Below are 17,017 nucleotides of genomic sequence, written 5' to 3'. Positions count from 1 at the left end.
TCTCTATTTGGCCATCTGCTCCAATCTTCTCTTTGAAGATCCATTTGCAGCCTATTGGGGTCACATCCTCAGGCGCATCAACCAAAGTTTCGAACTTGGTTGGCATACATGGAGTCTATTTCGGATTTTATGGCTTTAAGCCATCTATTAGAGTCACTACTCACGACTGTTTCGAATAGGTCGTGGGATCATCATTCTCAATGATATGTGGCATATTGTCATTCTCAATGACAAATCCATACCTGCACGGTACATTACGCATTCTATCTGACCTTCAAAAAGGTGTGTAGTGATTGTGCCTCATCAATAGACACTTCAGGTTGAGGATCAACTCGTGGACTATCCACATGCGGCTTCTGGATAGATTGTAGGTCTTGAACTTCCTCAAGTTTAACTATCCTTCCACTGTTCCTTTTTTGGATAAACTCTTTTTTTAAGCAGATGGTATGCCTACTAACAAATATTTTTTGTTGAGTAGGATGGTAGAAGTAGTATTCTCTACTCTCCTTAAGATAACCTACAAACTTGTATTTATCTGATCTAGCACTAAGCTTATGTCCTTTAATATTCTTGACATGAGCAGGGCAGTCCCATAGCTTTAAATATTTAAGGCTAGGCTTTTTTCCTTTCCATATCTCATTTGGAATGTTAGTAACAGATTTAGTCGGTACTTTGTTCAAAATATACGCTGCGGTCTCAAAAGTATATCCCTAGAAGGAGATTGAAAATCTGTGAAGCACATCATGGACCGCACCATATCTAATAAGGTGCAATTTTTCTTTTCCACTATCATTTAATTGTGGAGTGTAAAGAGGAGTCCATTCAGAGAGAATTTCATTATTTTTAAGATGATCAAGAAACTTATTAGTTAAGTATTTTTTTTTCGATCTGATCGAAGAGCTTTAATATTCTTATCAGTTTGTTTCTCAATCATTCTTTGATACTCCTTAAACTTATCGAAGGCTTCGGATTGTATTTCATTAAATACACATATCCAAATCTTAATAAATCATCAGTAAAAATGATGAAGTAGGAGTATCCACTTCTGGCTTGAGTTGACATTGGGCCACAAACATCCGTATGTACAAAACTCAATTAGTCATTCATCCTTTCTCCATGTCCAATAAATGAAGTCTTGGTTATCTTATCCATAAGACAAGATTCATAAGTTTCATATCATTCAAAACCATAAAGATCAAAGAATTTTTTTTTGTATAATTTGTTAATTCTTGACTCATTAATATGATTAAGTCAGCAGTACCATAGATATGTGATATTCACATCTTTTTTTTTTCTTCATTTGATCAATGAAGAATATTATCATTAAGTGACAGAAATAAAAGACCATTATCAATAAAAGCATTGCCATAAAATTCATTAGAATAATAAATAAAGTAACCATTGCTTTTTGCTTTTATTTCAAACCATGTTCAAGTAACAAAAGAACTGAAATAATATTTCTAACTATATTAGGCATAAAATAACAGTCTTTTAATTCCAAAATTCTGTCCGAAGGCAGCTTCAACAGCATGGTTCCTACAGCTTCGGCCTTGATGAACTCTCCACTAGCATCAAATAGCATGAAGTCATCTTCATTCAGTTTTCTTACTTTCTGCAGATCCTGCAACGATTTGCATAGGTGTGAACCACAGGCGGTATCTAATACCCAAGAATCTACCATTGAAGTACTTAATGATAAATTTGTTTGTATCATATACAAATCTTTAGCAATGTTTGCTTCCTTTTGCTTCAAACTTGCAAGGTAGTGCCTGCAGTTTCTCTTTCAGTGCCTTTCTTTCCCACAGTGGAAACAAATACCTTTGGTGTAGACACTCTTTGCCTTCTTCTTGGAGATGCTAGCCTTAGGATTCGTTTTTTTTCTTTTTATTTGAACCCTTATTGTCTGTCTTCTTCTTAGAGATCTTATCTACAAGAAGAATAGATGCCTTTTTACTCTTGAAATGGCTTTTAGTTGTCTTCAACATGTTGAGTAGCTCAAGCAGGTTTGTGTTCAGTTTGTTCATATGATAGTTAATAACAAATTGTGAGAAGAATTTCGAGAATGATTGCAGGATCAAAGTCTGACTCTGCTCACCATTCATAGCAAAGCCCAATTGTCTTAAATAAGTGATCAGATCAATCATCTTAAGGACATGGGTTTGTACGGATGTGTCTTCACTTGTGCTGGCACAGAATAACTGCTTAGATATCTCATATCTGGCAGTTCGGTTTTGTTCTCCATATAACTCCTTTAAGTTAAGAAGTATGGAATGAACATTCATGTCTTCATGTTGTCTCTAAAGGTCATTGCTTATAGTGGCGAACATAACACATTTGATCGTCATATTATCATCATGTCACATCTTATATGTGGCCCTATCCTCCTCGGTAGCATCTTCTCCGATCGAATCGGGAGCAGGTGTATTCAGAATGTAGGAGACATTTTTCTGTATGAGAATGATTCTTAAGTTCCTCAACCAATCCACATAATTGAGTCTGATTAATTTGTTAGCATCAAGAATGCCACGCAGTGAAAGTGAGGATGCCATTATGCAGTTATTCAACAAATTCAAGAACAAAAATATAAGCGGACAACTCATGATGACATGCACAACTAAATTAGGTCTTTTGTCTAGTTGTGTCTTCCATTTATTTAGTGAATTTCATAGCCCTCAAGTATGAAAATGAGAAATCTTATCTTGTTTCTAAGTGGGGTTGAGATTCCTATTCTTCTAAAACATTTTGTGGATAGCACAACAAGCATTCATGAGTTCAAGGGTAGGCAACTTTTACCAATTGCATCTCATTTAATTCCCAACATTTTTTGTCTCTAAAATATCTATAGTCTTGTGGATAGCACAACAAACTATAGTGTTCTAGTTAAGTTAAAGCCTTCATTCCTATATAGTCATACTTGACCAAGTCATACTTGAACAATGTTGCCTTTGTGGATAGCATAATAAAGCAACACTATTTAAATATGCCATAAACATCATTATGTACAAGTCAACATCATATCAATTTTCATAGTAAGCCTTATGGATAGCACAATAAACTTACTAAGATTTTGACATACTTTATCGATTTAGTATGAAGGAAGGCATGAGTAGTGTTCTTAATATTTACCATTATAATTTAATATAATTTTAATTGAGGGACTTCTTGGTCTCAAGCACATTCTAACTTTTACATAACATGGAATATGCATATAGTAATTATCAAGTAATAAAATATGTTATTCAAATTGTAATATTATTCATATGTTGATGTCAAAATCATGATCCTTAGGATCATATAGGGTGCATTTAGGATTTTGGTCCAACTTTTCAGCCAATTTTATTGGACTATGATTTGGATTCAACCCTTGGTCCAATCATATGCCGACATTTGACTTGGGCCAACATTTTGAATCTTAATCCAATTTGGATTGCATCTGATTCAAACCCTAATCCAATTAAGGCTTGACCAAGTTAACAATTGAGCTAAGTCCAATACATTCTAAATAAATCGATTAAAGCATCAATCTACCATGAATCATAAAATTTTAGTTGATTATAAATTCTAAATTTAGCAACTGAAATTTAAAGTTCAATTACGATCATGCCCAAAACAATTTTATTTAAAAAATCAATGCATGTAATTGGTGGCATTATATGAATCAGATCTAATTTATATTACAATAATAACATGTAGTTTGATTGAAACTAACAAACTTGGCTCTGATACCACGGTTGGATTCCAATTGCGTAGCGGAATATGTTTTTTTAAATTTTTACATGCTTATACAGCAAGTGTTAAGTTCAACTACGATCATGCCCAAAACAATTTTATTTAAAAAATCAATGCATGTAATTGGTGGCATTATATGAATCAGATCTAATTTATATGACAATAATAATATGTAGTTTGATTGAAACTAACAAATCCGGCTCTGATACCATGGTTGGATTCCGATTGCGCAGCGGAATATGTTTTTTTAAATTTTTACATGCTTATAAAGCAAGTTTTAACACTTAAAACTAGTCAACCGAAACACAAACCGTAGGATTATCTTGTAGATTTCAAAACAAGCATACATTTTAAGTAGAAATTATACCTTCTCGAAGACAATGATCTGGTACAAGGATGGTCTCCACAAGACACCAAAGTAGATATCCTTCGATGGTGATCCACACAGGATTGATCAGGGTCGTTCCCCAATTGATGTAGTGTTGTAGCTTGCTTCACAAGTATACTGTTGATTTTTCTTCTCAAGGACAAACTACACCACAGCCAGATTGCCTTCTAAACTCCACTAGATCCACACCACAAATCTTTTCCCAAAAGATTCTCACACCCTTGATTTGATCAAGATATCCAACACTTGGATATGTTAATCACAAAAAAAGCAGACAATCTACAACTTTCCTTCTCTAATTTTCTCTTATTTTTTTCCTTTCTTTTCTTTCTTTCTCTTGATTTTTTTTCCTTCTTTTCCTCTACAAAATCCATGCCTCACACCAGGGTTCGCTGTTTTGGCTGTTTTGGTACATATTGGTATGACTGTTTTGGCATCCCGACTTCTGTACTCGTTCTGGTCCTGTGTCAAAATGGTATGATACTAGTAGTACCATCCCATTATGGCGGGTTTTGAAACTGTGACGTGTTATTCATGGTTCTCTAAATGATCCTAATCATGGCATTAATCTTCATGTGCTTGAAGAAAAAATTTGTTCGATGTGATGCCGGGAGGGAAAAATAGATATTAGTAATTAAAATTTTTCATAACGTTTATGAATTCTTATCTTGATTCGCAGCGGAAAAGGATCAAGGTTGAAGAAGCTCCTCAATCAATATGCTTCGCGAGATCTGGATGTGTAGATCATCTACTTCGCGTGTACACCAAACCCTGTAAAAGAGAGGGATGAACGTCTTCTTTGGAGAGGAGGGAGAAGAACACTTGAGATCTGATCTCTAGGCTTTGAAACAGCCCACACGCCGCCACAAAGGGAGGGAGGATGCCAAGAAGGAGAGAGACACCCAGGGAGAGGTGACGCCCAAGCCTTTCTCATGCCTAGATTGGTTGATTGATTGATTGTTTCTCTTCTCCACACCCCTCCTTATATAGATAAGAGATCCTAGATCAAATCAAACTCCTTTAGATGCTAGGAACAGGACTCTCCATATTTGAATCAAATCGAAACTCCCTAAAGCATAAGGAATCCCAATCCAATTAGGAGAGGCGCCAACTTGCACCTCCCTTCATTATACCGCACGCCCAAGGAGAGGGGGCTGTTTCCTGCCCCTTCCCAACTACCTTGGTCGGCCCACATGGTGAGACAATAGCTGAAAATGGTGGCTAAGTGGATCAAATCAGATTTGATTTAGATTTGGATCAATTCGAATCCAATTTGAATTTGATTTGAACCAATTTGGAAAAGGTTGCTGATCCTAATCCAGTTAGAATTCTTGTCCAAGTTCAACTTGATAAATTAATCTAAACAAGCCTTAATAAAATTAAGTCTAATTAAATTAGATCTGATCTAAAGTAATTAGGATTCAAATCGAATCTCTCATAATTGCTTGGATCATTAATTTGATTTAATTCATCTTCGAAATCAAATCCGCATTCATGCGCAGTGCTAGCTAAACATAGTTAGTGTTTAATTTCGTATGACTTACAACTTAATTTTTAATTAAGTTAATCTACATCTTCATTCAAGTCTCACATTTTCAAATTGAACACATAAATATTCGATCAATTCTTTTCTATATTGTTTGATTTTTGTGTACAACTCTATAAGTTCGAACACTAAGCTGGTAGCATAGGAACTCTTTCCTATACTAATCGAAGTGACCATCTAGCAATGATATCCGACATCCGAATAGGTCGATTAATTGCAAAGCAATATTCAAAAATCTCGATATATGGTTACTGCATAATTCATTCCTTTGATCCTAATGCTCAAGGTGATCTAGGGTTTAACTGTCAATCCTGAAACAGTCATCCACATCATATTTCAACCTTTCATATCCATTACATAGATTATCCTAGCCAAGATTTTACTAACTTGAAATACAATGATGCATTAGCTCCTATAATTCAGAGTGGTGAATCCCATCTTGATCCATACACAAAATTCGTAAGTATTTGACTGTTTTCAGTAGCCTTCTGTCATTGCATTAGAAATGCAGGTAGTCCGACATTAAAGCACTGTGAGTTGTTTGCAAGTTACATGATGATCTCAGGTCTGAGGGACACTTATGTCCATACGTTTTGCGAGCTGCTCTTGACAGTAGATCGCTCAGCAGATGAGTTACTTGTTCCGTGATGATGTACTCCTACATCTCATCTCTATGCCATACCAGTGTCACCACACTTTGATTACGAAGATAACTAACCTGTATGGTACACAATGATCTACACTCGATAAACGTCATCGTTCTATTATTGACGTATCATTTGATTGCGAACATGTTTAAGAACTATTCGATAAATTCTTTTTTATCGATCATAATATAATTCTAAAGACTTTATCATAACACAAAAGTTCTAATAATGAAGATGTACATTTTGTGATAAAAAAATCAAAATTATTTTTATTCATTAATCAATAATTTATATAAAAAAATCAATTGTTTACAATAAGCCAATTGGCTTTAAGACATAATTTTTAACAACTTTCACTTGGACTAAAGTCAATCGGGGCAGTACTTATACCCATTTTTCATTTATGATCATCGAACTCTTTGATTTCGAGAGCTTTAGTGAAGGAGTCGATCAGATTCTCTTTTTCGTTAATCTTTTCTAGCTCGACGTCACCTTGATCCATGATTTCACAGATAAGATGATAGCATCGCAGAATGTGTTTGATTCTGTGGTAGGATTTGGACTCCTTTGCTTGTGCTATGGCTCCAGTACTATCACAATATAGTAAAATTGGACCATCAAAAGAGGAAATCACTCCAAATTTAGTGATGAATTTCTTCAACCAAACAGCCTCCTTTGCAGCATTAGATGTCGCAACATATTCTGCTTCACATACTGAGTTAGCCATCGTATGTTGCTTGGAACTCTTCTAGCAAATTGCTTCTCCGTTCATGGTGAACACGTAGTCCGACACACTTTTGCTGTCATCGTGATCTGACTGAAAATTGAAATTAGTATATTCCATAAGTTTCAAGTTAGTGTCTTCATAGATAAGCCATTGGTCCTTAATATTTTTCAAATATTTAAAGTCTTTACAACCTTCCAATGGTTCTCTCCTGGATCAGACTGGTACCTACTCACTACTATTGAATAGGCCACATCCAGTCTCGTACATGTCATGGCGTATATGATGGATCCCACTGCCGAAGCATATGGAATTTTATTCATACGCTCTCCTGAAATCGGACAATCCTTATTGGAGAAAAATTCTTTAGCCTATCGATAGATAGTCTTTTCTGAAATTTTCCATGCTGAACCGTTTCAGCATGGTATCGATGTATGTAGATTGGACAACCCAAACAACCTTCTAGATTTATCTTTATAAATCTTCATCTTTAGGATGTAGGATACTTATCCTAAATCTTTCATGAAAAATTGGGATGATAGCCATAGCTTTACACTTTGCAAGATTGGGATGTCATTTTTTATTAATAGTATGTCATCTACATACAGTACAAGGAAGATGACTACAGAATTGTTCGTTCATTCATAGATGTAAGGCTCTTTTCCGTTTTTAATGAAGCTATATGTTTTGATCATCTTATCAAAATGCATGTTTCAACTTCTAGATGTTTGTTTCAGTCCATAGATGGACCTATTTAGCTTGCATACTTTAGATTCATCTGAGGATGTGAACCCTTTAGGTTGCATCATATACACTTCTTCCAGCTCTCCCTTAAGCAAAGCGATTTTGACATTCATTTGTCAGATCTTAAAATCTAAGTATGTCGCTATCGCGAGCATGATCCCGATGGACTTGAGCAATACCACAGGAGAGACGTCTCGTCATAGTCAATATCATAATGCTGACGGTATCCCTTGGCAACTAGACGGACTTTATAGGTCTCCACTTTTTTGTCTGCTTCTCTTTTTCTTTTGAAAATCTATTTACACCCGATGGATTTAATTCCTTCGGGTAGATCTACCAATATCCATACATCATTGATCTCCATGGACTTCATCTCGGATTTTATATTATCAAGCCATTTCTAAGAGTCGGACCTTTGCATAGCATCCATGTAGGTGATCGGATCCTCATCGTTCTTATCAAGTTTGATAGGATCACCATCCCGGATTAAAAAATCATAGTATCTGTCCAATTGATGCGGTACTCTATCGGATAAGAAGAGAGGATTTTTGAATCTTACTTGCTCTTACGATCGGACGATTTGGTGATCTTCTCAATTTGCTGGACTATTAAGATCTGAAATCTAATTTTAAAAATTAATTATATAAATATGTAAATTGTCATACAACTATGCGTGCATATGATCATTCAAATATGATGTGCATCTAATCATATTGGATCAACGCATAACTAAATTTCAAATCTAAAATTAATTTTATACAGCATATAAAATAATTATTTTAGATCTGAAATAATATAAAATCTATTCCAAACATATGTATGATTGCATAGAAAAATTCTGGTTAGAGATGTGATCAAATATGTATCGATATTATGCTGAAATCAGATTTGAAATTTAGTCAAACAAATTTAGGTCTGAGCTTGATTCAAACATCAATTCTCTAGTTGAATTATATTACAAAAAATCTGTCAAAACAGATTTAAATCTATGCATAATCAGGTATTAAATCGGCACAAAAATCTGTACAGAAAATTTCTGCTAAAATAGATTTTCAGCAGTTCGGATTCAGCGATTGATTTTGATTCGATACTCTGATCAAAATCAGATGAAAAGTATATAGAAGATATCAGAAGAGACCAAGGTTTAATCACATCAAAAATTCTGGTTCAAAACCAGATCAGAAAAAATTAACAAATTTCAAAATTTGACTATGCGATTATGACATATAGAGCTGGCTCTGATATCAATTGAAGAAAAAATTCGTCCGATCGCATCGGATGTCCGGGGAGAAGAATAGACTAGTAATTAAAATTTTTCATAACGTTTATGAATTCTCACATTGATTTGCAGCGGAAAAGGATCAAGGTTGAAGAAATTGCTCAATCAATATGCTTCGCGAGATCCGGATGTATGGATTCTCTACTTCGCATGCATGCCAAACTCTGTAGAAGAGAGGAATGAACTTCTTCTTTGGAGAGGAGGGAGAAGAACACTTGAGATCTGATGTCAAGGCTTTGGAACAGCCTATACTAGCCACAAAAAGAGGGAGGATGCCAAGAAGGAGAGAGACGCCCAGGGAGAGGTCCCAAGGAGAGGGGACGCCCAAGGCTTTCTCACGTTTAGATTGGTTGATTGTTTCTCTTTTCCACACCCCTCTTTATATAGGTAAGAGGTCCTAGATCAAATTAAACTCCTTTAGATGCTAAGAATAGGACTTTCCATGTTTGAATCAAATTCAAACTCCCTAAAGCACAAGGAATCCCAATCCAAGTAAGAGAGGCGCCAACTTGCGCCTCCCTTCATTATGCCGCATGCCTTTAGGGGAGGGGTTGTTTTCAGCCCCTTCCCAACCACTTTGGTTGGCCCACATGGTGAGAGAATAGCTGGGAAAGGTGGCTAAGTGGATCAAATCAGATTTGGATCAATTCGAATCCAATTCGAACATGATTCGAATTAATTTCGAAAAGACTGTTGATCCTAATCCAATTAGGATTTGTCCAAATCCAACTTGATAAATTAACCTAATCAAGCCTTAATAAAATTAAGTCCAATTAAATTAGATCTGATCTAAAGTAATTAGGATTCCAATCGAATCTCTCATAATTGCTTGGATCATTGATTTGATTTAATTCATCTTCGGAATCAAATTCACACCTCATGCGCAGTGCTAGCTGAATATAGTCAGTGTTTAGTTCCGTATGACTTACAACTTAATTCTTAATTAAGTTAATCTACATGTTTAATCAAATCTCACACTTCTAAATTGAACACATAAATATTCGATCAATTTTTTTCTACATTATTTGACTTTTATGCGCGACTCCATAGGTTCGAACACTAAGCCGATAGTATAGGAACTCCTTCCTATACTAATCGAAGTGACTATCTAGCAATGATATCTGACATCCGTATAGGTCGAATAATTGCAAAGCAATATTCAAGAATCTCAACATATGGTTATCGCATAATTCATCCCTTTGATCTTAATGCTTAAGGCAACCTAGGGTTTAACTGTCAACCCTAAAACAGTCATCCACATCGTATTTCAACCTTTCAAATCCATCACAGATTATCCTGATCAAAGTTTTACTAAATTAAAATATAGTGATGCATTAACTCCTATAATTCGGAGGGGTCAATCTCATCTTGATCCACACACAAACTTCGCAAGTACTTGACTGTACCCAATGGCCTTTCGTCACTGCAGTAGAAATGCAAGTAGTCCGGCACCAAAGCACAGTGAGTTGCTTACAAGTCATTATGGTGATCTCAGGTCTGAGGGACACTTATGCCCATAGTTTCGCGAGCTGCTCTTGACTGTAGAGTGCTCAGCGGTGAGTTACTTGTTCAGTGACGATGTACTCCTACATCTCATCTGTATGCCATACTAATGTCTCCACTCCTTGGTTATGAAGACAACCAATCTATATGGCACACAATGACCTACACTCGATAAATGTCATCATCCTATTAATGACGTATCATTTGGTCACGAACATGTTTAAGAATTATTGATAAATTCTCCTTTATCAATCATAATATAGTTCTAAGAACTTTATCACAACACGAGTTCTAATAACGAAGATGTACACCTTATGATAAAAAAGCAAGAATTACTTTTATTCATTGATCAATAATTCATATACAAAAATCAATTATTTACAATAAGCCAATTGGCTTTAGGACACAATTCCTAACAATTCTTTTTGAAAGAATTTCCATCTATTGTAATTTTTTTTTTAATATCATTAGACATGAACTATGATTTGGTTCCATCTATTTCTAAATTATACAAAACAGTGGATTGGACATAGATGAAACACATTAGCCTGGTAGTCACCATCTGCACATAAATAACACACCTACTCATGATGGAAGATTTTATCAACATGTGAATGCACATACTCATGATAAATGATTTATTGACCATGTACATGTGCTTAAAGGTCTGCAAATATGCTCCTTTTTTTTTAACCAAAACTGGAATGATGTAGTAGACCATGTCAATAGGTAAGAACTATAAATCATGCATCATGGTCAGAAGGTCCTAGACCAATGCTAATATTTCTACCACCTTAAAAAACCTCTGTTATTGCTTACCATATCATAGGTGACAAATTATTGAGACATGCTTTGTTCACATGTTTGTGTAGATTTTAATGTTTTCACTTTTCAATACTTGTACCAGGTGGTATGGGGCATACCGTACAAAGCTAGTATGGTATTGGGGCTCAATATGCCCCATACAGATACTGCATAGATGCTTTGCTGACTCTAATAGTGTACCATTTGTTGGTATGGGGAGTAATGTATCTTATTTATAAAGTACCACTGCGGGGCTTGATACTGAGATGTAAATCATTGGACTAGGTTTCCTATACCTACATTTGACAAGGATCAGCTTTTCTTGCTTCTGATGCGAATGTGCATGAATGCAGCATGAAGTATGCTTGGGGCTTGGAGGTAGGGGTGACAATTGGGTCGGGTTGGGTCGGGTCAGATCAATGTGGGTCGGATCAAAAATAAACCCAAACCCAACCTGTTTATTAAACAGATCCAAAATTCTGACCTGAATCCGATCTATTTATTAAAGTAATTTGACTTGACCCACTTAACCTGTTTACTAAATGGGTTAAGTTTTGCTAAATGGGTTAAATAGGTTAAATAGTTTTTTAATGGGTTAAACGGATTAAACAGGTTGGGTTAAATGGGTCAGAAATAGATTAAGCAGGTTTTAAATAGGTTAAATGGGTCTTAAATGGGTTAAATGAGTTAAACAGGTTAAACAAATTATCTGACTCAATCCGAACTGAATATTAAATGGGTTAAAGGGGTTAGATATCTAAAATCCAAATCCGACCCAAATATTAAATGGGTTATATGGATCGATCTGTTTACGACCCTAATCTGTTTAGCCTAAACCCAAATCTGCTTATGGTGGGTCAGTGCGGGTCGGGTTGGTGGGTCGGATCACATTTTGCCAGCCTTAGAGGCCTTCATTAGTGAGAGGAGAGTGTGTCTCATATGGCATGTAGGTGTGAGAAACCCAGCTGTAGCTGTAGCACTCTTCAAACTTCAAAGAATAGCAGTTCAAAACTTTAAACTAGTTGATGACAAGTTTTGTAACCATGGAGTTCCATGCTTCACTGGCAGCCAGAACCTGGCATTCTTTCATGTAGGATTGTCCTAATGCTAGTCAGTCTAGTGTCACTTTCCCTTTTTTTTTGTACTATCTAAACATGAGATATACACTCTGCAAAATAAATCAAATGATATTGTTTTCCTCTGCTTCATTATCCCAGTTAGCATCTTTCTTTTTTGATAAGAAACTTGATATTTCTAGTGTTACCATTGCACCTTGGCTTTATGTGTATTCGTGATTCTGAACTTCCAGTTCTACTTTGAATAATTTAGGTCAAACCTGAAGTCCTCAGTTGGTCGCCTCGAATAATTCTTTTCCATAATTTCTTAAGCACAGAGGTATGAGTAATTCTTGCTGATGCCTTTGTTTGTTTATATCTTTTTCCTTTTATTTTCTGGAGTTAAGTATTATGAAGGGATTTTAAATATTCATTGATGAGATTTTCTAGTCATAGATAACATCATTCTTTTTGTTTATTTATGAAATATGGCATGGCCTGTAGCACCTTTGCCCATGTCCTTTTCTTTTTCCGTGGGATACTTGATTGAGCATTCTTTGTTTACTTTGGCCATATCTGGTAGACATTGACATTATTACTGGAGTCACAGATATTTATTGTTTTATCTGCGACTTTCATAAAGGTAGATAGAATTTGGGTATGGTTTATGATTAATTCTTTGTTATGCTTTTTTTTTTTTGCTCATACTTGTTTAGTTGAACTTAGGACTGTGAATTATGTTCACTGAATAATTGTTTGATTCTTTGGCCTAACTACCAGTCCATATTTTGTTAAGAGTTCCTATAACTATAATTTAGGATAAGAATCTATGCATCCAATTTCTAAACTAAAATTTCCATGAATTTCATTTTCTTTGTGAAATTGTTGATGTACCTTATTTTCTAAGTGAAGCCATTTGAAAGTTTGATGCCATGCCCTCCAATGAATATCTGATCCAAAGCACTGATGGTACATTTTATCCTGGGAAAGAATAACTTGAGATACATCTTAACATGTTTTAGTTATTTTCTTGCATTGAAAAAATTCAAGTGGTAACTGTGGTGAGAACTTTATTTGATCTCCCTTCCCATGTCAAAGGGTAATGTTTCTGGGATTCTCGCATTGTTTCAGTGGTTTGGATCTGAAACTAGTTTTAGTATGTTAACAATAAAGATCAGGGAATTAAGAAATAAGAAAGTTTGAAATAGAATAAAAAGCAAATTAGGATGAGAAATTGATTGTAGTTTTCATTGCAATTTATTTGATTATAATCAAACATGCATGCTGTTCAAGATGTCTTGTTATTGGGTTTACTAACTAAAGTTTTAAATGAATTATTGACATCTCAAAATAATGAACACAAATGCCTGTTAATAAGAGTGACTATAAAAAAAAAATATCTAAGGCATGAAGTGTCTAAATCAGGGTTTGCCAAATCGACCAAAACCGCTTGGTTTCGCTTGGTTTAGGGTGTTCTAACTTAAACAGTGTAGAACTGGGTCAATAGAGCCTTTTGGGTTGGTAAGTGGCCTGAACCGCTGTGAATCTAGTGGAATTGCTCGGTTCGGAGCAGTTCGAGCTACCTTGTGAGGAGGACACGATAGTGTTGCAGGTTTGCAACTGATGATATAATACACAGATTAGGGTCCCTGGGTGTACCTGGATCCTCATCATTTTTATTGGATCCTATTTTGCACAGTTAGGGCATGATCAACTTGCACATCTTTGGTTTGAGACATGATATTTGTTCAGCTATTACCCTCCACTGCCTCAGCCAGATTATGGGTCAGATTTTGCTGCTGCCATCTTCACTTAGGCGAGAGTGGGATGGTTAGTCTGGTATCATGCAAACTTACAAAGGATCAATATTAGGTTAGCCATCCAAGGGTCTCACATTATTGGGTGGAGGGTGGGCATAGTATCTGGGTTGGAGTCACGAACAATATCCCGAGCCTACGTGTGACAAAACTCTATGAGGAACCAGATGTTGTTATATGTTTTGTAATTCAAATCAATTTGATATATGCATTTTCAAGTTCAAAAATATGTATAATCTATTTTTAGTTATTACAAACCTATGTTTAATTATTACAATTGCATCCATTAAGCAACCATACAGCTTGTCAGGACCTATATGAAATAAAACAACACTAATGTATCCTTAAAATCATAATTTAAATACCCATAAATCTTAAAATAGCCTTAGAAACCAAAAATTGGAAAAACAAAAAGGTCAAGATATATGGAATTTTTATGCATCTGCTTACTAAATGTCGGTATGGTTTTGGCTTGGTATTGTAATGTACTAGTACTTGACTGGAATAGTCCTTGGTATTGAGAATGCAGATCTTAGTTAAGGTTTGCAGTACCAATGCATACCATACTGGGTGTATCGTATCATATTAGTATCGATCCAATATGCAGTACAAGGGGCATACTAAGTGTCAGTACACCGAAACGACCTTCATACTAGGTATATCAATATTGTACCAAGATGAGGCCAATGTGAGATGCAGTATTGAGATTGCAAAATTTGCATGGGATAATTAAAACTATCATTTAAGGGAAAACCATGGACAACCCCTCTGCTTGATACTGCTCGCTTCTTTGACCAATATTGCCCGAGATGTCTCTTGGCAAGAACACCCAGGCATGGGTGCTTCATGCCTCACAAATGTTTGTTTATGGCCTGCACTCAAAATCCACGGTTTCCTCGGGTTTCCAACATGTCTTAGCAGTCTGTTGCCAAGCCCCCAAAGCATGGTCCGCATTTTGTAAGTCATCTTTTAAAGAACTTAAAAAAGTACTTTAAATGGTATTTCATGGACTTAGTGCTAGGTGCCAATATTGGTCCATCGTAGCATGCTAGCTAAAGTTATCAGAGGCTTAAGGCACATTGAGGTGCCATGTCTCTTAGAGCCTAGGCTCAAAATGTTGAGTGAGTCATGCACCCGAATGAAGTGAAGTGCAAAACACACACAAACATATATTATCATAAACAATAATAAATGCATGATATTAACACATTCAACAACAAACTTTCAATTTACCAAAATAACAAGAAAGAGTATACATGCTATCAAGGATTGTCGTACTATCCCGAATTGTGAACCAGGAAGGTTTGCAATTTGAACTGCACGGTTCGCCCTGATTTGGCCTTGGTTCGCCCATCCCCCTCCCCCCTAAATGAATAGAGGATGGAGGCTGAGAAGGCTTCCTATGCCTTTTCTGCCCTTCTCTCTTATTTTTTTTAAAAAATCTGGAAAAAAGGGAAAGCACTAGACTTTGCAAGATTTGAGCTAGATCTTGGCTAAAATCAAGTAATAAGTCTCTCCCCTTCCTCATTTCTTTTTTCTGTTTATAGGCTGAAAGTCAGCAATAAAATGGGAAAATTAGGGGAGGTCATGCTAAAGTTTTTGATTTGATATGATTTCATGATATGTTGTAGATCCATAGATGATCTACACAATGCTACTAAAATGATAATTTATCATTAAATCTATAAGTTTTAAATTAAAAATGTATTTTTGGATTAAAAATCAAAAATAAAATAATTGCCAATTTTTTTTTTTGTAAAATTAGTAGCATAACTAGGGGCATGTATATTATCATTTATCAAAATTTAGCATCAATTTATTTAAGTTTGGATATGATCATGCACATCATGATAGTCCCAAATTTAAATAAATTTGAAAAGTGGTGGTTTATGCATGCCTATGGATTGAAAAAAATATATGTAGCATCCTTGGTAGGATACCATATCGATACGAGGTCAAACTAATTTTCTACATATTTTATATTTAAATATTATTTTTAAATAAAAAATTATAAAAAATAATAAAATTATGAAAAATTAGTATTGTGTATGGACAAGGATCATGGAGAACAATTTGGTAGAGCTTGTGAGAATACAATTACATATAGGAGATGGGTTCCTTGTGGTTGTTCGGGTTCTAATGCTTCTATGGTGGATGTAATTACATGTGGAGTAGGGTCCTTGCACGTATCTAGTTCTGAGTTGCATAGTGGACCCTATTCCGGATTAGTAGCTTATGACTTGTATGCACATGGATCTTCTGAGGTGTTGTATTCGACTAGTTACTATGATTCGCAGCCTTAGTCATCTTTCAGGCCAAATTTTGCCGTCAGCATCTTTAAATGGTTGGCCTAGTCTTAGATGGATGACTCTCTTAAAATAGCTATCCACTGGTCTATGAAAGGATCACCAGGGAGGATTATTGCAATATTGGCCTTTGGAGAGTTGGTGTGAAGCTCCTTTGAAATACTATTATGATCCTAATGCCAATGAGTCATATTGATACTCCATCAGATTTTAGATATTAATATGTATTTTATATCGAGGTTTTAAATGAAGGAATGACTGCACGCCCGATCGATCAGATCAGGATGCAGCAGACTTCAAAATTTTTTTCTCGATCCGACGTACGAATAGATCGAGATTAGATCTCGATCATGGCCAGATCAATCATGCATCTAACATTAGAAATATAAAATCAGGGATTTAAACTACTTTAAATTAGATGGTAATCATATTATCTTGTGCGGATAGACGAACTCCGCAATCTGATGATCCGTGG

The 17,017-nt window shown here is 35.5% G+C and overlaps 1 protein-coding gene across 1 annotated transcript in view; it reads left to right on the top strand.

The window, feature by feature from the left end:
* The window catches only part of LOC105035164 (prolyl 4-hydroxylase 1), a 112,933-nt gene that overhangs the window by 15,668 nt on the left and 80,248 nt on the right, over positions 1 to 17,017 (top strand). The window contains exon 4 of the mRNA XM_010910612.4: positions 12,694 to 12,759. Within this exon, the coding sequence (XP_010908914.1) occupies positions 12,694 to 12,759 (66 nt within the window). The remainder of the gene's footprint in view (positions 1 to 12,693; positions 12,760 to 17,017) is intronic.

Source organism: Elaeis guineensis, chromosome 9, assembly GCF_000442705.2.
Source record: "Elaeis guineensis isolate ETL-2024a chromosome 9, EG11, whole genome shotgun sequence".
Classification (NCBI taxonomy): domain Eukaryota; kingdom Viridiplantae; phylum Streptophyta; class Magnoliopsida; order Arecales; family Arecaceae; genus Elaeis; species Elaeis guineensis.
Note: the sequence above shows the minus strand (reverse complement) of the source record. Positions and strands in the feature narration are given on the sequence as shown.